This window comes from Mauremys mutica, chromosome 1 (genome assembly GCF_020497125.1).
Source record: "Mauremys mutica isolate MM-2020 ecotype Southern chromosome 1, ASM2049712v1, whole genome shotgun sequence".
Lineage (NCBI taxonomy): Eukaryota > Metazoa > Chordata > Testudines > Geoemydidae > Mauremys > Mauremys mutica.
Window position 1 is genome coordinate 361,093,393 of NC_059072.1, and position 23,003 is coordinate 361,116,395.

General features: G+C 45.7%; 1 protein-coding gene across 1 annotated transcript in view; it reads right to left on the minus strand.

Moving 5' to 3' along the window:
* Positions 1-5,508: 5,508 nt before the first annotated feature.
* The window catches only part of LOC123362156 (olfactory receptor 51G2-like), a 34,694-nt gene continuing 17,199 nt past the window's right edge, over positions 5,509-23,003 (minus strand). Inside the window, exon 2 of the mRNA XM_045002508.1 lies at positions 5,509-6,496. Coding sequence (XP_044858443.1) covers positions 5,509-6,465 — 957 coding nt within the window. The 5' untranslated portion in view covers positions 6,466-6,496. The remainder of the gene's footprint in view (positions 6,497-23,003) is intronic.

The following is a 23,003-nucleotide window of genomic DNA, read 5'->3' on the forward strand; positions in this document are numbered from 1 at the left end:
TGGGTCAGTTCATTACCCGGGTCCAGCGCTGGTTACATGGCAGATGAAAACCAGGGGACACCTATTCCATCCTGGACCCTTACATCCGAGACGACATAAGCTATTGATCTCCACTTTGGAGACAGAGGTTCAGGCAGGACCTAAGGCCTGGAAAAATGGGATAGGGGCCTCTCCTGCTTCCTGGTGAGGGAGGACAGTGCATTTGGGGAAGGTGACCAGCATTTACAAAATTACTATGCTCCTGGAGAGACTGGGGGAATGGTGAGGTGTTGGCTCATAAAGAGCTGTATCGGCAGTTGGAGCAGTCTTGATACAGTCAATTAGGAGACGGGATGTGGATGTTGTATTGCATTATAACTGGCCCATCCCTCGCCCGTCTCTGGTTAAACATGCAGGGGCCATGAAAAAAGCGGCAATGCTGTTGTGCTGTCACAGTCCTTCCCCTTCCTGAGCGCTCTGGGTGCTGCGTGATCCATGGGTGTTGAACCAACTCTGGCCAGGGGCTATTCAAGGGGCACAGACACCCACCCTTCGCCTATCCCTTTAGCCAAGTTCTAATGACCGAATCATTTAAGAGACCTGATTAACACCAGTACCTCAGGAGAAGCCATTCACACAGCCCCGAGAGCAGCCCCCAGCCTGTGACTGCCCCCCAGGGTGCATCCCTTTAGGGAAGTTGTAGAATGTGAGACTCCCCACAGAGGCCTGGGCTCCCAGGGCAGCTCTTACCACAGCCCAGGTCTGGCCTGGCCGGGGGCAGAACCTCAGGGGTAGTGGAGGAGCAGGGGGAAGGGCCTAGTAGGAAGTGATGGGGACAGGGGTCAGGGTGTCAGGGGAAGAGATGGGGCAGTGGGTGCGGCAAGCCTGAGCCAATGCTGACCCCAGCCAGCAGGGTGGTGGATGGCTCTTGAGTAAAGGAGGAGGGTGGGGCTAGGGGTTAGGAGACCTTGTGTTTGGGAGAAGACTGAATTAATGTGACCCCTTCAAAGGGGGGTCTTGTTTTAAGTATCCCAGGCTGAGAGTCAGTTATTGCAAGGATCTTAGAGAGAAGCACAGGGCACCTGCAGGGCTACCTCAGATCACAAAGAGTCACTCTGGGGTGGCCCCTTTGTGCATGGACTTGGCCAGAGTGTGCCGCGCTCTTGGAAGCCGTTACCACTGGGTGAAATTCCACCCAACCCCCAGGCTGCTCTAAACTCTGCTGAAACAAGGGGAGAACAGGCCAGTGAATCAACCCTCTGTAACTGGCTCCTTGACATCCCCGCTCGCTGAGTCCAGCCGGGCCCGTCACCGCTCACATGGCTGGAATGCTGCCTGTGGTCTGTGCATTGCTCTGTGACTCAACAGAGCTGGGTTTGACGCCTTTCCCCTGTGTGGCCATGCGCCATTGGCTGTCTCTGAGCCTCTGCACAGGCAGGGAATAACCTTGCCCTGTCTCACAGCAGTGATGGGAAGATATATACATTCAATGTGCTCAGATTCTCTCACTAGGGAGCCACATGGGACTCTAAGATCAGGGTGTGACTACTTCCCATATGCTTAATAGAAATATTGTTATAAGATGATTATAGCATATCTAGGATTATTTTATGCAAGATGAATCATGTAAGGTGCCATTGGAAAGATACTGACTATGATTATCCTATTTGTATGCACGTACCATTTCTGTCTCTGAAGTTAGGAATATTGACTAGGTAACAATTACAACTGTGTTTATGCCTGGAGAACACCCACCAGGTATTATGCAATCAGCCTGGATGGGCCATTAGGGACAGGGGCGGCTACAGACCCCAGCACGCCAAGCGCGTGCTTGGGGCAGCATGCCGCAGGGGGCGCTCTGCAGGTCTCCGGGAGGGCGGCAGGCAGCTCCGGTGGCCCTCCCGCATGTGTCCCTGCGGAGGGTCCGCTGGTCCCGCGCGGCTTCGGTGGAGCCGTGGGACCAGCGGACCCTCCGCAGGCACGCCTGCAGGAGGTCCACCGGAGCTGCGGGACCGGCGACCGGCAGAGCACCTCCCGTGGCGTGCCGCCCTGCTTGGGAGAACAATAGGAGTTTGTTATCAGAGGGGTAAGACCAAGGTTTGCCTGCTCGCATGTATTCCAGTCCAGTTAAAAGACTGAGCAGTAGCTTTGTTCTAGTCAAGTTACCTTCCTAGCTTTCAGATAGCATCATTTTTTCACTATTTCTCACCATATTTGAAAAGCGGTTAAAAGCAAGAAACATCACCTATCACTGTGCTTTTATCCGAACAGGCTTAAACTAAAACATTCTCAACCTTGACCTGATTACTCAGTCCAGCGATGAGAGTGATTAACTAACTGTACATTTATAAATGGCTAGCATAATATCTAATACTTAAGGTAACATGACAAAGTGGGTATTCACCCACGAAAGCTCATGCTCCAATATGTCTGTTAGTCTATAAAGTGCCATAGGACTCTGTCGCTTTTTAATAGGAGTTTGAACATGCGAATCTCCCATCTTCCTGAGAAGCTTCCTGGGATGCTGTTTTGACACTGCAGCTTCATGTGATCATATCACGTGGTATTGGACCCCATCTTGGCCTGCTAATATTTTTCCAAAAATAGGGGGTGGGGCTCAACTTGGGAAACAAAGCATTCTTGCCCTGTGTAAATCCTATTTAAGGCATAGAATTGAGTTAATCAGGGTCGGTTCTTCACAGAATCCCCGCCCATGATGACTGCTGAGAACACCTAAGACTGATCTGGGGAAGAAAGAACTGGACCCAGGCTAGAAGGGAATATCTGGAGTTCTGCGCTGCAAACAAGAGCAGTTTATCTTCAAGAAACTCTGCAACCTGCTTAAAACAACATTTAGGGATAGAAATTATTACTTGTAGCCAGTTTCTTTAGTGTATTAAGCTTGGTTTGGGTGTTCGTTTTGTTTGCTCAGTAATCCGATTTGATCTGTTTGCTGTCACTTATAATCACCGAAATCTATCTTTTTGTAGTTAACAAACTCATTTTTGTTTATTCTAAAACCCAGTTTGTGGAATTCATAATGGACCAGGGGAGCTGTGCGTATATTCCTCCACATTCAGGGAGGGAGTGCTGGACAGCTCTCTGTGCAGTGCAGGACAATACAATTTTGGGTTTACACTCCTGATGGGGTGTGTATTTCAGCGCCAGGCAATTCCTGAGCTGAGTCTTCCCGTGCAGAGCTGATTTCAGTGTCTGTGGCTTTCTGCAGCTGGATGTGTCCCTACGCATGTGTGTGTGTGTGCTGGAGGAGGCTTGGGGGCCTGGCTCAGCTGGACAGTGTAAGAGAGCCCAGGCTGGTGGAACAGGTGGGCTCAGTGATACCCCAGTACATCAGGTGGCACCCCAGAGGAGGGAGAGGCCTATCACACAGGGCTGTGTCAGGGTTCCAAAGAGCAACACCTCTGATATTTGTCTATAAGAGGCTTCTTACCTGTAACACGGACACAGCTGAGCACAATGGTGCCTGGGCCCAGGCTCACACAGGTTTCAGCACAGGCTGCTTCCACAAGAAAGGGGCAAAAAATGGGAAGATGCTCTCAGAGACACAGGGAAACTGGGCTGGGGCCCAAGAGCTCCTTGGCTTCCCCAAAGAACGTAAGATGGGGCAGTTCTGTTCCTGTATCTCCAGAGCAAAGCCTGTCTAACTCAGCTTGCAGTGATACGCGAGATGGATGAATGTAGATGTGTGACAGCTGCTTGTTATTTTAAAACTATTGTATGTAATGCTTTGTGCTGTTTACTAATAAACCTATTTGTTTTAAGGAAGCTGATAGCTCTGGTCACAAGCACATAAAGGGAAGCGACTGAGATGTCCCATCAGACCTGCTTGGTGATAAGCATTAGCATAGAGGGGGTGTTGTTCCCAGCTCCAAGAGTGGGACAATTGTGAGATTTCCCCCCAAGACAAGATAGGACCTGGTTTAGAAGATAAAGAAACCATATATCCCAGTGTCAAGGCTGATTCCCCACCCTGGCACTCTGAGTGCAGAAGTAGGGGCCCACAAGGATTTTAAAAAATGAATACAGATCCCCCTGGGCTTGGTTAGTAGTGCTGCCACCACCCAAGTGCAGAACCCCTTGGAGAGCCCAGGAAGGCACATTTGGGAATTCCTTCCTGTAAGGCACCCTCAAGCCCTTTCACCCCTCCTCTGGGGAAGAGCTGAGAAAAGGGAAAAGAAAAAAAATCAGCTCTTGCTACCAGCTAACTGAAAAACAGGTGCACAGACCTCTTAAAATACAGAAATCCTGACAGAAATCCTTCCTCTTCCCAGTCACAGGACAGTAGCAGAAAATTATGACGTGGAATTTAAAGAGATAAGAACTCTTCTACATGTTGTGCTGTCATATGTAAAAACATCCCATCCTTTTGTGGCATCCTCCTAAACTATAGCAGCAGGTGGTTGGGATTTCCATGGGGTAATTTTGCCTAGTTGAAAAGAAATAATAAAAGATCAAGCTCACTCGACTGTTCTGGGTTCAGGTCAGAATTTATTATTATTTTTCAGTCTTTGCCAGCGTACCCGGGATGTGAAGGACACAAAGCAGGACATGCTGCGCTTACAGGCTAAAATAGGCCTTTGGAGGTATCTGGTGCATTTGGCCGCACTGAAGCCGCGCCCCAGCTGTATGGGCCTGGAGTGGGATGGGACACAGCAGTTGCTATACAGGGATCACTCACTGAGTGCTTAATAATAATACCTAGCACTTGTCATCAGCACATCTCAAAGTGCTTTAAAAGGCAGTCAGTGTCAGCACCTCCATTTTACATATGGGGAAACTGAGGCACAGGGTGATGAAGCTATTTGGCCAAGGTCACCCAACATACCTAGGGGCAGAGCCAGGATTAGAACCCAAGTCTTACCCAATGCTCTATCTGCTAGGTCACACTGCCTCTCTACATACAGGCACCTCTGGGTGGGATGCCTGTAGCAGCTGTTTAACCACTCTTAGAAAATCTGCATGTGATTTTGAGGCAGGAAGTGAAGCAACTGTCAGGCCAGCATAGAATCACAGAATATCAGGGTTAGAAGGGACCTCAGGAGGTCATCTAGTCTAACCCTCTATTCAAAGCAGGACTAATCCCCAGACAGGACTAATCCCCAGTTCCCTAAATGGCCCCCTCAAGGATTGAACTCACAGCCCTGGGTTTAGCAGGCTAAGGCTCAAACCACTGAGCTATCCCTCTCCCACCATAGCAAGTATCTCAGGAATAACTTTACTGAAGTCAGGGTAGTTGGATGCCGTGAGGACCATAGCAGCTGTTCTCTCCCTAGGGCTACCAGTAGCCATTCAGCGGCTAACCTCTGGGAAATCCTTACATTGTTTTCCCCATTTGCCTTTGATGGAGAATCCCACCGGAAGATGGGACTGATTCTGCCACAGCCTCGCACCTCATGACGCCTTATAAACCTGTGAAAAGTGGGTGAAAATGCTACCAGATCCAAAGGGATGCATTTTACACAGGTGTGAATGATGGCATGGGTGCAGGGCCAGTGTGAACAAGCCCCCTCAGTCTTTATTTGGGATCCTCTTCCTCTGGAACCTCTGGACTATCCTCCTGCGGATCTGCTTGGTCTTCACGCTGTACACGATGGGGTTCATCACGGGTGGGACCAGCACATAGACATCAGCCATGAGGACGGGGACGAGGGGAGAGGCACTTTCCTTGAAACGGTGGATCATGGAGATGCCAATCATGGGGATGTAGAAGATCAGGACGGCACAGATGTGGGAGACGCAGGTGTTCAGAGCCTTGAGGCGCTCCTCCTTGGATGCAATGCTCAACACAGTCGTAACGATCATGCCATAGGATAGGACAATGAGCAACGCATCTAAGCCCATCGTGGTGATGACCACAAACAAGCCATAGATGCTGTTGATCGTCCTGTTGGAGCAGGCCAGCTTCATGACATCCTGGTGCAGGCAGAAGGAGTGGGAGAGGACATTGGGAAAACAATACCGCAGCCGCCGGAGGAGAACAGGGGTTGGCATTACCATGACCACGCTCCTCGCCATGAGAGCCAGCCCTATCCTGGCAACAGTGGCGTTGGTTAAGATTGAGGCGTACCTCAGGGGCTTGTGAATGGCCACAAAGCGGTCAAAGGCCATGGCCAGCAACACGGCTGACTCCATGACAGAGAAGGTGTGGATGAAGTACAGCTGGGCGAAGCAAGCATCGGCATTAACCTTCCTGGAATTAAGCAGGAAGATGCTCAGCATTGTGGGCAGCGTGGAAGCTGACAGGCCCAGGTCGCTAAGCGCCAGCATGCTCAGGAAATAATACATGGGCTGGTGGAGGCTCAGGTCCCCCCATATAATGAACAGGATGGTGCAGTTCCCTAGGACTGCCACAACATACAAGGAGCACAAAGGGATGGCGAGCCAGCCGTGTGCTTGCTCCAGCCCTGGGATGCCCACCAGGAGGAATACGGCAGGGCTGGCTGAGGTGTGATTGAAAGCTGCCATGCTGCCGCGCCCGGGTCACCCACACCGTTCCCTAGAACGAGAAGCAATTTTGTTATTAAAGCCATGATTGGGTGCCACAGAATCTATTCACAACATAGTACAAGTCCTTGAGCCAAACTCTTCCCAGGTGTACCTCCACTGATTCCCAAGCAGCTGCTGCAGCAGTGAATTTGGGATTTGCTGTTACTGGAGAGAGAGAGAAAAAACCACACCTGTTCCCTCTTAGAAAGGCATCTTGTTTAGCTTTGACTAGCTGCAAGGACCTTGCAATCTCTCTTTGTTGTATGAAGTTGTGCATTCTGTGCATCACTTATGATTTCTCCTGAGGCAGCAAAACTCCACCCTGTCATTGGCTAACTGACTCCATCACTGCTTCTTGGGAACAAGAGATCAGAGCTGCGTACTTCTAACATACCGCAGCTTCAAGCAGGTTAATACATCTCTATCGTCTCATTCCAGAGCTCACGTACCTTTCACCGGGGGCCGACTCCTGAGGCCCCTGCTCAGGAGAAACTTCCACTGCAATACATGGGAGTAAGGACTCAGTGACCACCGAGAGAGGGTTTTGGAGCTGGCCCAGTGACACAGATGAGCCTCATCCTTACCCCTGAAAGACTGTTCAGCATTGGTGGATGGGTGCTGAGAGCGTACCGAGCATACACTGTGGGTTCAAAGGTAGGTGCCAGAAGCTAGGCACCCAAATCTGCATTTAGACACCCAGTTCAATCAGCCCTATGGCCAGAAGTGCGGCACACTCATAGCTCCCAGTGGCCTCCTGGAGTGGACCTGGGGGTGTTCTTTGTACTGTTGCCCTGTGGGGAGCCGTTGCTTTCTTCCCTCCTTGCCTCACTACCTCCAGCACACACATATCCACCCCCTCCCCCTCACTCTTTCACAGTCCGCGCACACAACTGACTCTTTTCAAAGGAAACCAATTTGCACGGAGAACCTGAAACAGCAAGTTCGGCCTTTATTGCAAACTCTTGGTTTCAGTGAGCGCTGCAGATGGGGTCATCCTGGGTGGGCCCAGTTCTCCTCTCACGTGCGCCGAGCGATCCCACTGAAGTCAAAGTAGCTGCACCAATGGACAGGACCCGCATCAGTGTTCCAAGAGCCTCCTGGGGATTTTTGGGGACTACCCTCCCAGCAGTAGCAGCTTACACCTTTTTTCACACACTGTAAAATCCTGGTTGGCACCAACGTAAGGGAATGGAGTGTCAGAGCCTCTGGACTCAAACTGACAGCCCCCTGTAGCCCAGTGAGCCAGCTTACCTCTGTTACATTCGCTTTGCATTATACAGCACAAGCTTTGTTAGCCTGCACTTTAATATCCAGAAAACTCAGTTAACCGGCATCTGGGGCTGGAGCACTTGCAGGGTCCCAGCACTCAGTAACTCCTCCCCCGCCCTCCTACAGCTTCTGGAGCACCGGAAATAAGCTCAGGAGGGAGGGGGAGGAGCTGGGGCAGGGGTGTTCGGGGGAAGAGGCAGGGCGGCTGCAGAGTACCACGACTGGGGGCCGGGAGCACAGCACTGCAGCTGGCAGCAGGACCAGGTGTGCAGCTCCGTGGCTGTAGGGGGGTTTTATCCAGAGCGATATCAGCCAACCAGAGAACATGAACTGACACCAGGTTTCGGTCAGAGCATCTGACCGCAAGGGTGCCATGATAACGGCTTGATGTATATGATAATGGGGTGAAATCATAAATACACTAACCTATGGAAGAAGGACATCTTAACATTACAAAACCTAATTTTACCATACTAATTCCCCGCTTCTGTTACTCACACCTTCTTGTCAACTGTTTGAAATGGGCCACCCACATTACCACTACAAAAGTCATTTTTCCTCCCTTGGTATTCTATTGTTAATTGAATTGTCTCATTAGACTGACTCCTCTCCGACCTGCTACTGTATTTTCACTCCATGCATCTGATGAAGTGGGTTCTAGTCCACAAAAGCTTATGCCCAAATAAATGTTTTAGTCTCTAAAGTGCCACAAGGACTCCTCGTTGCATCCCAGGGCAGCAGGGGAGAGAGATGTAGACCTTGGTAGGGGCCAGAGTGATGGCCACTGGTGAAGATGAGAATGGTGACAGTGATGAGGAAGATAATGGTTAACGTTTCAGGTTGTTCTGCAAGGGATGGTGTCGGTCTGGATATTCGGATGTACTGTCTGTATTATCTCTATCTACTTTACTGTGCGTGTGTCTTTGCTCAATGTATTTGTAAATATAAAAGAGTTGCTCTAGTGTAAGTGATGCACCTGTGCACATCGGGGTGCCCAGCCATATAAGAACTTTAATAAAAATCTGACTGAGCCTGATCTTGGGACAAGAACCTGTCAACCCTCAAAGTGATAAGTTGGAATTTAATTCATAATCTTTAGACCAGGTTACACCCCAAAATAATACATCCAGGGTCCCACTTCACTGTGACCCATGGTGAATATAAGACGATGCACTGGCTTTTTGTGCTCTTTTCCTCTCCCTTTCACTGGCTACGACGCCAAGAATCTTCACTTCCCCTCTCCTTAGATTTACTCCTGCACAGCCTTCAGCTTCATCTTCCTAACTGGAGTTTCTCCTTCCAACTGTATTGTCTGAATTCACTGCTGGAGGCAGAGCGAGCAGCACAGTCTGCTGAATGGTTTTCTGTGTCCTTAGTGTACGTGACTGGCAGGTGTATCAACACTCTTCAATTATGTGCACAAATCTGGAGCCAAGCCAGTTTGCAAATCTGTGTCAAACCAGGAAAGACAATGGCGCTGTTCCAGATTTACACCAGTGTAGGTGATATCCAGGGGTGGCTCCAGGCCCCAGCATGCCAAGCATGTGCTTGGGGCAGCACGCCACGGGGGGCGCTCTGCCGGTCGCCAGGAGGGCGGCAGGCGGCTCCAGTGGATCTCCCGCAGGCATGCCTGCGGAGGGTCCGCTGGTCCCGCAGCTCCGGTGGAGCATTTGCAGACACGCCTGCGGGAGGTCCACCAGAGCCGCGGGACCAGCGGACCCTCCGCAAGCACGTCTGCGGGAGGTCCACTGGAGCCGTGGGACCGGCGACCGGCAGAGCGCCCCCCGTGGCGTGCCGCCGTGCTTGGGGCAGCAAAATAGCTAGAGCCGCCCCTGGTGATATCAGACTCTGACCTCTATTTTTATATCAGTGTAAAATCATGGCTGGTAACATCTGAGGGTGACACAAAGATTGGTGGGGCAGTTAATAACGAAGTGAGGGTACCACCCCCCAGAGCCATCCGGGCAAGCTGGGCCCATTCGAACAACATGCATCTGAATACGGCCAAAAGCAAAGAGAGACATCTCGGACCAAGGCACGCAGGCAGACCTACCGAACGGGGGACTATATCCTGGCAGGCAGTGACTCTGAAAGGGATTATGGGGTCATAGTGGACAAGCGACTGAGTATGAGCTCCGGGGTGATGCTAGGGATGATGTGATCATTAGATATATGAACGGGATAGTGACCAGGGTGCAGGAAGGGGATTTTACCTCTACTGGGCATTGGTGAGACCAACACTGGGATGTTGCATCCAGCTCTGGTGCCGTCATTTTAAAAAGGATGTTGACAAATTACAGAGGGTGCTGAAAAGAGCCACATAAATGATTTGAGGGACACAGAAAATGCCTCACGTGAGAGACTTAAAGAACTCAGTCTGTTCATCTTATTGTAAAGGATAGCTGTGTAAGGACCTTCCTGGGGAGAACATGAAGGGTACTAATGGGATCTTTAATCTAGCGGAGAAACACAGAACAAGAACCCCTGGCTGGAAGCTGAATTCAGACACGCTGAAATTATATAAACAGGGATAGAGATGAACCACTGGAACAAACTCACAAAGGAAGTGATGAATTTTTCATCTCTCAGTGTCTTCAGACCAAGACCGGACACCTTTCTAGAAGGTGTTTTAGCCAAGCAAATGTTTTGGTTTAGTCAAATGCAAGTTATTGGACTCAATAAAAGGGTAACTGGATGAACTGGAATGGCTTGTGCTAGACAGAAGGACAGAAGGGATGACCTAAAGGCCTTAACACTATGAATCAAGTAATAATCTGCGGGATATTAGATCCTGTGTGTTCCCATCCATAGCTGTAAACTATCCTAGCCAGACATTATAAGTCTGATGCAGGAATTACTGTGTGAAATTGTACAGCTTGGGGTAGGCAGGAGGTAAAACCAGATTATTCAGAGGGGTGGCCGTGTTAGTCTGGATCTGTAAAAGCAGCAAAGAGTCTTGTGGCACCGACGAAGTGGGTATTCACCCATGAAAGCTCATGCTCCAAAACGTATGTTAGTCTATAAGATGCCACAGGACTCTTTGCTGCCTTGACCAGATTATTGTTTATAATAAATTTTGATCTCACTTTGTTCAATATTAGACCAGATATTAGACCAGACTAGATTCGAATGATCACAACCTTATTTCATTTGCTATGTGAACACAGAATTTACTCCTGACCAGTGAGATGTGTATACTTGGTATCTTGTGGACACAGTGCTCTTCTGCAGTGGGATCATGAGACGCATGTGGGGGAATCCTGATTTCAGACATTCAGGGTGAAACCCTAAATAGCAGGCTTGAGAATTGACACTGCATAAAGAATTTTCTCGCAGTCCTTTTCAAGCTTTCCAAGTGCTTGACCTTCCCTTAAGCATCTTAATCCATTAATGAACATAAGAACAGCCGTACTGGGTCAGACCAAAGGTCCATCTAGCCCAGTATCTGTCTACCGACAGTAGCCAATGCCAGGTGCCCCAGAGGAAGTGAACCTAACAGGCAATGATCAAGTGATCTCTCTCCTGCCATCCATCTCCACCCTCTGACAAACAGAGGCTAGGGACACCATTCTTTACCCATCCTGGCTAATAGCCATTAATAGACATAACCTCCATGAATGTATCCAGTTCTCTTTTAAACGCTGTTATAGTCCTAGCCTTCACAACCTCCTCAGGTAAGGAGTTCCACAAGTTGACTGTGCACTGCGTGAAGAACTTCCTTTTATTTGTTTTAAAGCTGCTGCCTATTCATTTCATTTGGTGACCCCTAGTTCTTGTATTATGGGAATAAGTAAATAATTTTTCCTCATCCACTTTCTCAACATCACTCATGATTTTATATACCTCTATCATATCTCTCGTTAGTCTCCTCTTTTCCAAGATGAAGAGACCTAGCCTCTTTAATCTTTCCTCATATGCGACCCTCTCCAAATCCATCATCATTTTAGTTGCCCTTTTCTGAACCTTTTCTAGTGCTAGAATATCTTTTTTGAGGTGAGGAGACCACATCTGTACACAGTATTCGAGATGTGGGCGTACCATGGATTTATATAAGGGCAATAATATATTCTCAGTCTTATTCTCTATCCCCTTTTTAATGATTCCTAACATCCTGTTTGCTTTTTTGACCTCCTCTGCACACTGAGTGGACATCTTCAGAGAACTATCCACGATGACTCCAAGATCTTTTTCCTGACTCGTTGTAGCTAAATTAGCCCCCATCATATTGTATGTATAGTTGGGGTTATTTTTTACAGTGTGCATTACTTTACATTTGTCCACATTAAATTTCATTTTCCATTTTGTTGCCCAATCACTTAGTTTTGTGAGATCTTTTTGAAGTTCTTCACAATCTGCTTTGGTCTTAACTATCTTGAGTAGTTTAGTATCATCTGCAAACTTTGTCACCTCACTGTTTACCCCTTTCTCCAGATCATTTATGAATAAATTGAATAGGATTGGTCCTAGGACTGACCCTTGGGGAACACCACTAGTGACCCCTCTCCATTCTGAGAATTTACCATGAATTCCTACCCTTTGTTCCATGTCTTTTAACCAGTTCTCAATCCATGAAAGGACCTTCTTTTTAATCCCATGACAGCTTAATTTATGTAAGAGCCTTTGGTGAGGGACCTTGTCAAAGGCTTTCTGGAAATCTAAGTACACTATGTCCACCGGATCCCCCTTGTCCACATGTTTGTTGACCTCTTCAAAAAACTCTAATAGATTAGTAAGACACGATTTCCCTTTACAGAAACCATGTTGACTATTGCTCAACAGTTTATGTTTTTCTATGTGTCTGACAATTTTATTCTTAACTATTGTTTCGACTAATTTGCCCGGTACCAACTCTTGGGTGAATGCCATGGGGTCCCGGTGACTTGTTAATGTTGAGTTTATCAATTAATTCCAAAACCTCCTCTAGTGACACTTCAATCTGTGACAGTTCCTCAGATTTGTCACCTACAAAAGTCAGCTCAGGTTTGGGAATCTCCCTAACGTCCTCATCCATGAAGACTGAAGCAAAGAATCCATTTAGTTTCTCTGCAATGACTTCATCGTCTTTAAGCACTCCTTTTGTATTTCAATCATCAAGAGGCCCCACTGGTTGTTTAGCAGGCTTCCTGCTTCTGATGTACTTAAATAACATTTTGTTATTACCTTTGGAGTTTTTGGCTAGCCGTTCTTCAAACTCCTCTTTGGCTTTTCTTATTATAGTCTTGCACTTAATTTGGCAGTGTTTATGCTCCTTTCTATTTGCCTCGCTAGGATTTGACTTCCACTTTTTAAAGGAAGTCTTTTTATCTCTCACTGCTTCTTTTACATGGTTGTTAAGCCACAGTGGCTCTTTTTTAGTTCTTTCACTGTGTTTCTTAATTTGGGGTATCCATTGAAGTTGGGCCTCTATTATGGTGTCTTTAAAAAGTGCCCATGCAGCTTGCAGGGATTTCACTTTAGTCACTGTACCTTTTTACTTTTGTTTAACTAACCCCCTCATTTTTGTGTAGGTCCCCCTTTTGAAATTAAATGCCACAGTGTTGGTATGTTGAGATGTTCTTCTCACCACAGGGATGTTAAATGTTATTATATTATGGTCACTATTTGCAAGTGATCCTGCTATAGTTACCTCTTGGACCAGCTCCTGCGCTCCACTCAGGATTACATCTAGAGTTACCTCTCTCCTTGTGGGTTCACATACCAGCTGCTCCATGAAGCAGTCATTTAAAGTATTGAGAAATTTTATCTCTGCATTTCGTCCTGAAGTGAAATGTTCCCAGTCAATATGGGGATAATTGAAATCCCCCACTATTATTGGGTTCTTAATTTTGATAGCCTCTCTAATTTCCCTTAGCGTTTCATCATCACTATCACTATCCTGGTCAGGTGGTCGATAATAGATCCCTAATGTTATATTTTTATTAGAGCATGAAATTTCTATCCATAGAGATTCGATGGAATGTGGATTTTCTTTAAGATTTTTAATTCATTTGAATCTACATTTTCTTTCACATATAGTGCCACTCCTCCCCCTGCATGACCTGTTCTGTCCTTCCAATATATTTTGTACCCCGGAATGATTGTGTCCCATTGATTGGTCTCAGTCCACCAGGTTTCTGTGATGCCTATTATATCAATAGCCTCCTTTATCACAAGGGACTCTAGTTCACCCATCTTATTATTTAGACTTCTGGCATTTGTGTACAAGCACTTTACAAACATGTCCCTGTTTATTTATCTGCCCTTTTCTGATGTGCCAGATTCTTTTTTATGTGACTGTTTATCATCTGATCTGGCCCTTACATTATCCTCTTCTGTCCTCTGCTCCTGATTATGACCTAGTGATTCTCTATCATCAGACTCTCCCCTAAGAGACGTCTGTGTCCGATCCACATGCTCCTCTGCTGCAGTTGGCTTTCCCCCATTTCCTAGTTTAAAAACTGCTCTACAACCTTTTTAATGTTTAGTGCCAGCAGTCTGGTTCCACTTTGGTTTAGGTGGAGCCCATCTCTCCTGTATAGGCTCCCCCCATCCCAAAAGTTTCCCCAGTTCCTAATGAACGTGAACCCCTCCTCTCTACACCATCGTCTCATCCACGCATTGAGACTCTGAAACTCTGCCTGCCTACCTGGCCCTGCGCATGGAAATGAAGCCTCTCAATACACCTGTGAGATTGGTGAGTCAGTAGCATTAGTCCTGCTTTTAGAACTATACAAGATTCAGTGTATTCAGAGGCAGCTTCTCCCTTCCATCACACTAGTATAAATCTGGAGTCAAACCAGGAAAGACAATGCCAGATGTACCCCAGTGTAACTGAGCTAAGAATCCAACCCCTCTATTGCACAGACCCATGCATTGCACCGGAGGAACCAACCTACTCACCAAATTCAGGCATGAACAGAGAGCAGGAAATGGGGAGGATCTTCACCAGACAGGGATGAGATGCACTGTAGGTTTTCATGCAGAGCATGCAGTGCCTGTGCAGCTTCTCCCTTTGGCACTGTTATGTGGGTTCCCTCAGAAACTCCCCAGGGGTTGCTGATCATCTGGGAACAAAACATTTCTGTGTGTTCTTTAACCCTATAAGTGCTGCACACCAATCATCAGATTCTTAGCTAGTGTTAATCAGCGTAGCTCCATTGACCTCCATGGAGCTGCACTGAATTATATGAGTTCAGGATCTGGCCCATTGACGTGAGTGGTGCTACACTTGTTTACACCAGCTAAGAATCTGGTCCTTGGAGCTCAACAAAACTACATCAGTTTACACCAGCTGATGATCTGATCCATTGATATCACTGGAGCTAGGCCAATTTACGCAGTTGAGTATCTGGCCCATTGACATAAGAACATAAGAACGGCCGTACCGGGTCAGACCAAAGGTCCATCTAGCCCAGTATCTGTCTACCGACAGTGGCCAATGCCAGGTGCCCCTGAGGGAGTGAACCTAACAGGCAATGATCAAGTGATCTCTCTCCTGCCATCCATCTCCATCCTCTGATGAACAGAGGCTAGGGACACCATTCTTACCCATCCTATCTAATAAACATTAATGGACTTAGCCACCATGAATTTATCCAGTCCCCTTTTAAACATTGTTATAGTCCTAGCCTTCACAACCTCCTCAGGCAAGGAGTTCCACAAGTTGACTGTGCGCTGCGTGAAGAAGAACTTCCTTTTATTTGTTTTGAACCTGCTGCCTATTAATTTCATTTGGTGACCCCTAGTTCTTGTATTATGGGAATAAGTAAATCACTTTTCCTTATCCACTTTCTCAACATCACTCATGATTTTATAGACCTCTATCATATCCCCCCTTAGCCTCCTCTTTTCCAAGATGAAGAGTCCTAGCCTCTTTAATCTTTCCTCATATGGGACCCTCTCTAACCCCCTAATCATTTTAGTTGCCCTTTTCTGAACCTTTTCTAGTGCTAGAATATCTTTTTTGAGGTGAGGAGACCACATCTGTACACAGTATTCGAGATGTGGGCGTACCATGGATTTATATAAGGGCAATAATATATTCTCAGTCTTATTCTCTATCCCCTTTTTAATGATTCCTAACATCCTGTTTGCTTTTTGACCGCCTCTGCACACTGCGTGGACATCTTCAGAGAACTATCCACGATGACTCCAAGATTTTTTACCTGACTCGTTGTAGCTAAATTAGCCCCCATCATGTTGTATGTATAGTTGGGGTTATTTTTTCCAATGTGCATTACTTTATGTTTATCCACATTAAATTTCATTTGCCATTTTGTTGCCCAATGACTTAGTTTTGTGAGATCTTTTTGAAGTTCTTCACAATCTGCTTTGGTCTTAACTATCTTGAGCAGTTTAGTATCATCTGCAAACTTTGCCACCTCACTGTTTACCCCTTTCTCCAGATCATTTATGAATAAATTGAATAGGATTGATCCTAGGACTGACCCTTGGGGAACACCACTAGTTACCCCTCTCCATTCTGAGACATCAGTGGTGCTACACCCGGTTACACCAGCTGAGGATCTGGACCCAAACTATTAAAGCATAATAAGGGCATCTATGTCCTTTAATGTGCTATGTTCTTAGTTTCCAATTCTCAGTGTTCTCCTCCAATCGCCACTCCTGCAACCTCCTCTATTTGACAAACTGGTTTTCAAAAAAATTAAGCTCCCACATAAACATCTGTCCACTTCTAAAGCCAACATGGAACTGTCTGGAGAGCTCTGACCTGTGCAGTTAGCTCCCCCATCTCCGTGTTTCTTTTCTATTTCATTTAAAATTATTCACCTGCCTCCTCACGTCCCATGGGTCAGCGAGGATTGGGACTGAAAGAGCAGAGACTCTGGCTTGGGGACATCCACAGTTAAAAGCCAGACCCAGTGAGCTTGAGCTAAAAGACCAGAGGCTTTAGCTGAGATCTGTAACAGACCTATATCGTCAGGATCAGGCACAGAGGGAAATGTCACACACACTGTCCCATGTGTTATACAAGCTCTCCCCTTTTTTGGGGCTTAGTTTTCTTAATGCAGAAATTAGCAATAATCAAATAGGAAGTTCAGCTCAAACCTCCTCTATTGGTTGGTATGTTCATATGGATCCTTCCTTCTGGCTGCTCAGCCCACACCCTAGATCCTCTCTTCCCACACAACCCCTCCCTGCTCTGAAACAAAGGAAAACATTTGCTCCTGGTTCAAATGTAGTCCCAAATTTCTAGTCCAAGCAATTACCTTTCAACAGCACTGGTACATTCATAGATTTTAATACCAGAAGTGGCCAGAGGGACAGGGGAGGAGGGAGCAGAGAGCCACAACGTGAGTGGAAAGGGAGGAGAAATACTGGGGAGAGTGAAGGAGCAGGGAGACAGAATGCAGGAGGGGCAGGCGATTGAGTGGGGGCAGTAAGGGTGATAAGGAAGTAAGGGAGGGACAGAACAGCAGGAGAGATTCACTGGAGCTCCTGCCAAGCAGACACAGGAAGACCTGACATGCTCACATATGAATTGGGGATGGCAACTGCCCTCTAAATGTTCAAAAAACAGAATATTACCTTGTCTCTCTAATATCCTATAGTCAATATGGCTACAAGGACACTGCACACACAAAACAGAAGGCAGTTGAAAAGTCCCGCAATACTACTACTAATAAATTAATAATTACTGCTAGAATCACAATGTTTTTCTGTCAATCTCATGATCTTTGTGTGTGTGTGTGTCGGAGGGGAATCTGTCCCACGGATTTTGAATGCTTTGGGTTGACAATAATGAGAGACAACTTTGCTGCTGAACTCCAATCCATGGCTGTTCCTACACACGGGGGCTGTGCGCAGGTGAGGCATGGGTGGGCTGCGGGAAGGGTTAGGCCAAGGGATCAAAGGCTATAAATCATCCCATCCTGCCCCAGAAGGAGGCTGCACCACCTGGCCCAGCCCTGGGGTTGCAGCAGTCTCTGAGAAACAAATGAGAGCTTCCTCCAGGGCCTGTCCTCTGCTCACCTGCCCAGGATCCAGATCAGGTATAAAGTCTGTGATGTGCTTGAAAACTGTGTTGGAATTGTGGACTGTCACTTTAATTTCCAAGGGGTTTACTGGTCCTGCTTGTCGGAAATGAGCTCTGTAGGGAAGTGAGAGATCTGAGTGACTAGTGTAAGGTGAGGTAAGTTGGACGTGTCTGCCTAAGGGAGCAGCCTGTTTTGTCTCTCTTTGCTTTGGGGTTCTTCTGTGTGAGGACTCTGAATTCTAAGAAACAAAGCAGGGATACACTACTATCTTCCAGTAAGAGGATTTTTTGCTGTCAGACAAAAACAATGTTTATAGTCCATTAAGGTTGCAGCAGAACTCACCCCCTCCACCCTTGTACAAACAGAAAGAAAAAGTTCCAGGGTGTGTTGGTCAATTACAGGATGACTATGAGCGGTCAACATGATGCAGCTCTGAAAAAGGCTATTGCAATCCCGGGATGCATCAGGCGAGGTATTTCCAATAGAGACAGGGCAGTGTTATTGCCATTGTACAAGGCATTGGTGAGACCTCAGCTGGAATACTGTGTGCAGTTCAGATACATCATGTATAAGAAAGATTAATTCAAACTGGAATAGGTGCAGAGAAGGGCTATGAGAATGATCAGAGGAATGGAAAACCTACCTATACTCCGATTTGTATAGCATTGAATTTCTATCCATACAGATTCTATGGTACAGTTTAGATTTTTACTTTATTTGATTCTACACATTCCTTCACATATAGTACCACTTCTACGGCAGCACAATCTATTCTGTCATTCCTATATATCTAGTACCCTAGTATTACTGTGTCCCATTGATTATTATTGTTCTGCTGAGTTTTTGTGATGCCTATTATATCAATATCCTCATTTAATACTCTAGTTCACCCATGCCTATCTTATATTTTAATGGGACTCATCTATGTTTGACTGTTGCTTGCTAACTCCTATTTATAGAATCATCGAAGTGTGGGACTGGAAGGGATCTCAGCAGGTCATCTAGTCCAGCCTCCTGCACTCAAGGCAGGACTAAGCAATAAATAGACCATTCCTGGCAGGTGATTCATACTATCCCTGATCTAATCTGTTCTTAAAAATCTCCAGTAATAGAGATTTCAGCACTTCCCTATTTGTTCCAGTGTTTAACTACCTTGACAGTTAGGAAGTTTTTCCTAATGTCCAACCTAAACCTCCCTTGCTGCAATTTAAGCTCATTGCTTATTGTCCTATTCTCAGAGGTTAAAGAGAGAGAAAAAATCACCCTCCTTCTTGTAACAGCTGTTTATGTACTTGAACAACATTAACAAGTCACCGGGACCCGATGGCATTCACTCAAGAGTTCTGAAAGAACTCAAATGTGAAGTTGCGGAACTATTAACTAAGGTTTGTAACCTGTCCTTTAATTCGGCTTCGGTACCCAATGACTGGAAGTTAGATAATGTAACACCAATATTTAAAAAGGGCTCTAGGGGTGATCCCGGCAATTACAGACCGGTAAGTCTAACGTCGGTACTAGGCAAATTAGTCGAAACAATAGTTAAGAATAAAATTGCCAGACACATAGAAAAACATAAACAGTTGAGCAACAGTCAACATGGTTTCTGTAAAGGGAAATCGTGTCTTAACTAATCTATTAGAGTTCTTTGAATGGGTCAACAAACATGTGGCCAAGGGGGATCTGGTGGACATAGTGTACTTAGATTTCCAGAAAGCCTTTGACAAGGTCCCTCAACAAAAGCTCTTACGTAAATTAAGCTGTCATGGGATAAAAGGGAAGGTCCTTTCATGGATTGAGAACTGGTTAAAAGACAGGGAACAAAGGGTAGGAATTCATGGTAAATTCTCAGAATGGAGAGGGGTAACTGGTGGTGTTCCCCAAGGGTCAGTCCTAGGACCAATCCTATTCCATGTATTCATAAATTATCTGGAGAAAGGGGTAAACAGTGAGGTGGCAAAGTTTGCAGATGATACTAAACTACTCAAGATAGTTAAGACCAAAGCAGATTGTGAAGAACTTCAAAAAGATCTCACAAAACTAAGTGATTGGGCAACAAAATGGAAAATGAAATTTAATGTGGATAAATGTAAAGTAATGCACATTGGAAAAAATAACCCCAACTATACATACAATATGATGGGGGCTAATTTAGCTACAACGAGTCAGGAAAAAAATCTTGGAGTCATCGTGGATAGTTCTCTGAAGATGTCCACGCAGTGTGCAGAGGCGGTCAAAAAAGCAAACAGGATGTTAGGAATCATTAAAAAGGGGATAGAGAATAAGACTGAGAATATATTATTGCCCTTATATAAATCCATGGTACGCCCACATCTTGAATACTGTGTACAGATGTGGTCTCCTCACCTCAAAAAAGATATTCTAGCACTAGAAAAGGTTCAGAAAAGGGCAACTAAAATGATGATGGGTTTGGAGAGGGTCTCATATGAGGAAAGATTAAAGAGGCTAGGTCTCTTCATCTTGGAAAAGAGGAGACTAACGAGAGATATGATAGAGGTCTATAAAATCATGAGTGATGTTGAGAAAGTGGATAAGGAAAAGTTATTTACTTATTCCCATAATACAAGAACTAGGGGTCACCAAATGAAATTAATAGGCAGAAGGTTTAAAACAAATAAAAGGAAGTTCTTCTTCACGCAGCGCACAGTCAACTTGTGGAACTCCTTACCTGAGGAGGTTGTGAAGGCTAGGACTATAACAATGTTTAAAAGGGAACTGGATAAATTAATGGTGGCTAAGTCCATTAATGGCTATTAGCCAGGATGGGTAAGAATGGTGTCCCTAGCCTCTGTTCGTCAGAGGATGGAGATGGATGGCAGGAGAGAGATCACTTGATCATTGCCTGTTAGGTTCACTCCCTCTGGGGCACCTGGCATTGGCCACTGTCGGTAGACAGATACTGGGCTAGATGGACCTTTGGTCTGACCTGGTACAGCCGCTCTTATGTTCTTATGTTCTTAAAACTGTTACCACATCTGGGACTTTTCAGCTTGCTAAAGATATAGCTAAGGGGGGATATATAGAGGTCTATAAAATCATGACTAGTGTGGAGAAAGTAAATAAGGAAGTGTTATTTACTCCTTCTTGTAACACTTGAACTAGGGCTAACCAACTGAAACTAATAGGCAGCAGGTTTAAAACAAATAAAAGGAAGTATTTTTACACACAGCACACAATCAACCTGTGGAACTCCTTGCCAGAGGATATTGTGAAGGACAAAACTGTAACAGGGTTCAAAAAAAGAACTAGATAAATTCAGAGAGGATAGGTCCATCAATGTGGATAGTGAAATCATCCCTTGGCCCTCACTCCCCTCACAATTCAACACCTGGAAACGTGTCCCAAGAAAAAAGACTGAATTGAGGAGTTGGTCCCAGCCTGATCGTGGAAGATCCGTGATCTGCTTGTATTATTTATCAGGGTTAGACACTGCTTGATTCAAATCTTGTCTAGTTTATAGAACTCAGATTATGTTTTTACTTGTATTTCTTACGTAATCCACTTTGATCTGTCTGTACAGTTACTACTTATAATCACTTAAAATCTATCTTTTTGTAGTTAATATATCTGTTTTATATTTTATCTAAGCCAGTGTATTTTGCATGAAAAGCTTGGGGAAATCAGCTCAGGAACAAGAGCTGGTGCATGTCCTCTCCATATTGAGAGATAGGCAGAGTAAATAATAAATTTAAAATGGTCAGGCTTCTGACCACAGCAAGATGTACATCTCTGAGGTCCTAGGCTGGGGAACTGGGGGAATTGGCTGGAGTCTCTCTAATTTTGGCTCATAAGTAGCTGACGAAAGCATTCATGTAACTCAGCTGGGTGTGTCCCTGCTTGTGGGTGGCTGTGTAAGTGCAGCACCTGAAGAGGTTTAAGGGCTCAGTGGTACCCCAGTCTGAGTTTGCACCCCAGGGAACCCATCACAACAATGCAGTGACCTGTTTGCTAAGCAGCATATATGGTATTGAGCAACTAATATCAGTGATTGAGATCTGCTCTAGCTGCCCATCATCTTTTGGGTGGAATGTAAGTTATTGGTATTGACCTACATAGGACCTGGTATCTGCGAGATCATCTCTCTTTCTCTTTCTCCCCAGGCGATAATCTCCTTGTGACAGGCAGAAGCACTTCAGCTGGAGCCCCCTCTGTTTAAAAGTTGGAAGATTTCGAATTCAGCCTTAGAACTCAAATGCCCCCTCTGCTGCAAAGGATCTGGAACAAGGCTGGGTACCTGGCCCACGGCCTCCAGACCTGGGAGATAGGTCTCGTTCCTAGACAGGCACCCAAACTGCAAAATACATGGGCCTAATCTGCACGTTCAGGAGAGAGCGAGGGGCATTATTGGTCATTTTGATAGTTAACCAATCAATGATTAGAAGCTATGCCATGTGGGCTTATATGACCAATCGTTCACCAAATCCTTTTGGCTAACAAATGCACGTGTAGATTGGTTTCCAAACAAACAAAAGGGTTCACTCTGCCTGAGAAGTGTTTGGAACTAGGTACTCACTTCGCCTGGCAGGAATGGGCTGTCAATGGAGACAAAATACAGATCTGAGATTCTCTGGGTGACCGGGAAAGGCTAGAAAAAAACACTGCAATGGACATATACAACAGTGGTGACCTGAGTGGGTCTTTCCAACAAATCTTATATTTCAACGACACGTTATTGGGCTTGAGGCAGGAATTGCTAGGTGTAATTCAATGATCTATTATACACGAAGTTAGATTAGATCATTATGTCCCTTCTAGCTTTATAATTTATAAAGATGCATATGGCAGATGTTGGGGAACAGTTTAACAGAAGGCTTCATGGTATGCAAATTTTATTAAAGAATGGCATATTAAGGAAGGATTTCAAGAAATAAGTAAATATTAATAACAATTATTTACAATAAAGAGCAAGGTAACAATGCCGAAAAATTACATTTTATTATGGAGGCATCAGTAGCAAAGCCATAGTTAAAGATTAGTCAAGTTTTGCCCTTAGAACAGGGATACAACTTCTGTATGTATGAAAAACACAGTGTAATCTCAGCCAACACTTATTCTCTGAGTGCAGAATGAGTTTCTAGAGAATTTACAAGTCAACCTCCTGTTAGTTTAGGAATGAATGCATGTAATCTTTCTCCCTTAAAACTCTGTCTTCCTTATATGCATTCCCCAAGTTCCTGTACGAAACAAGATATCTTATTCATGAAAGAGAAGCTCTAAGGGCATAAGTTTTGCTGACTGGAATTTTGTGGGGTG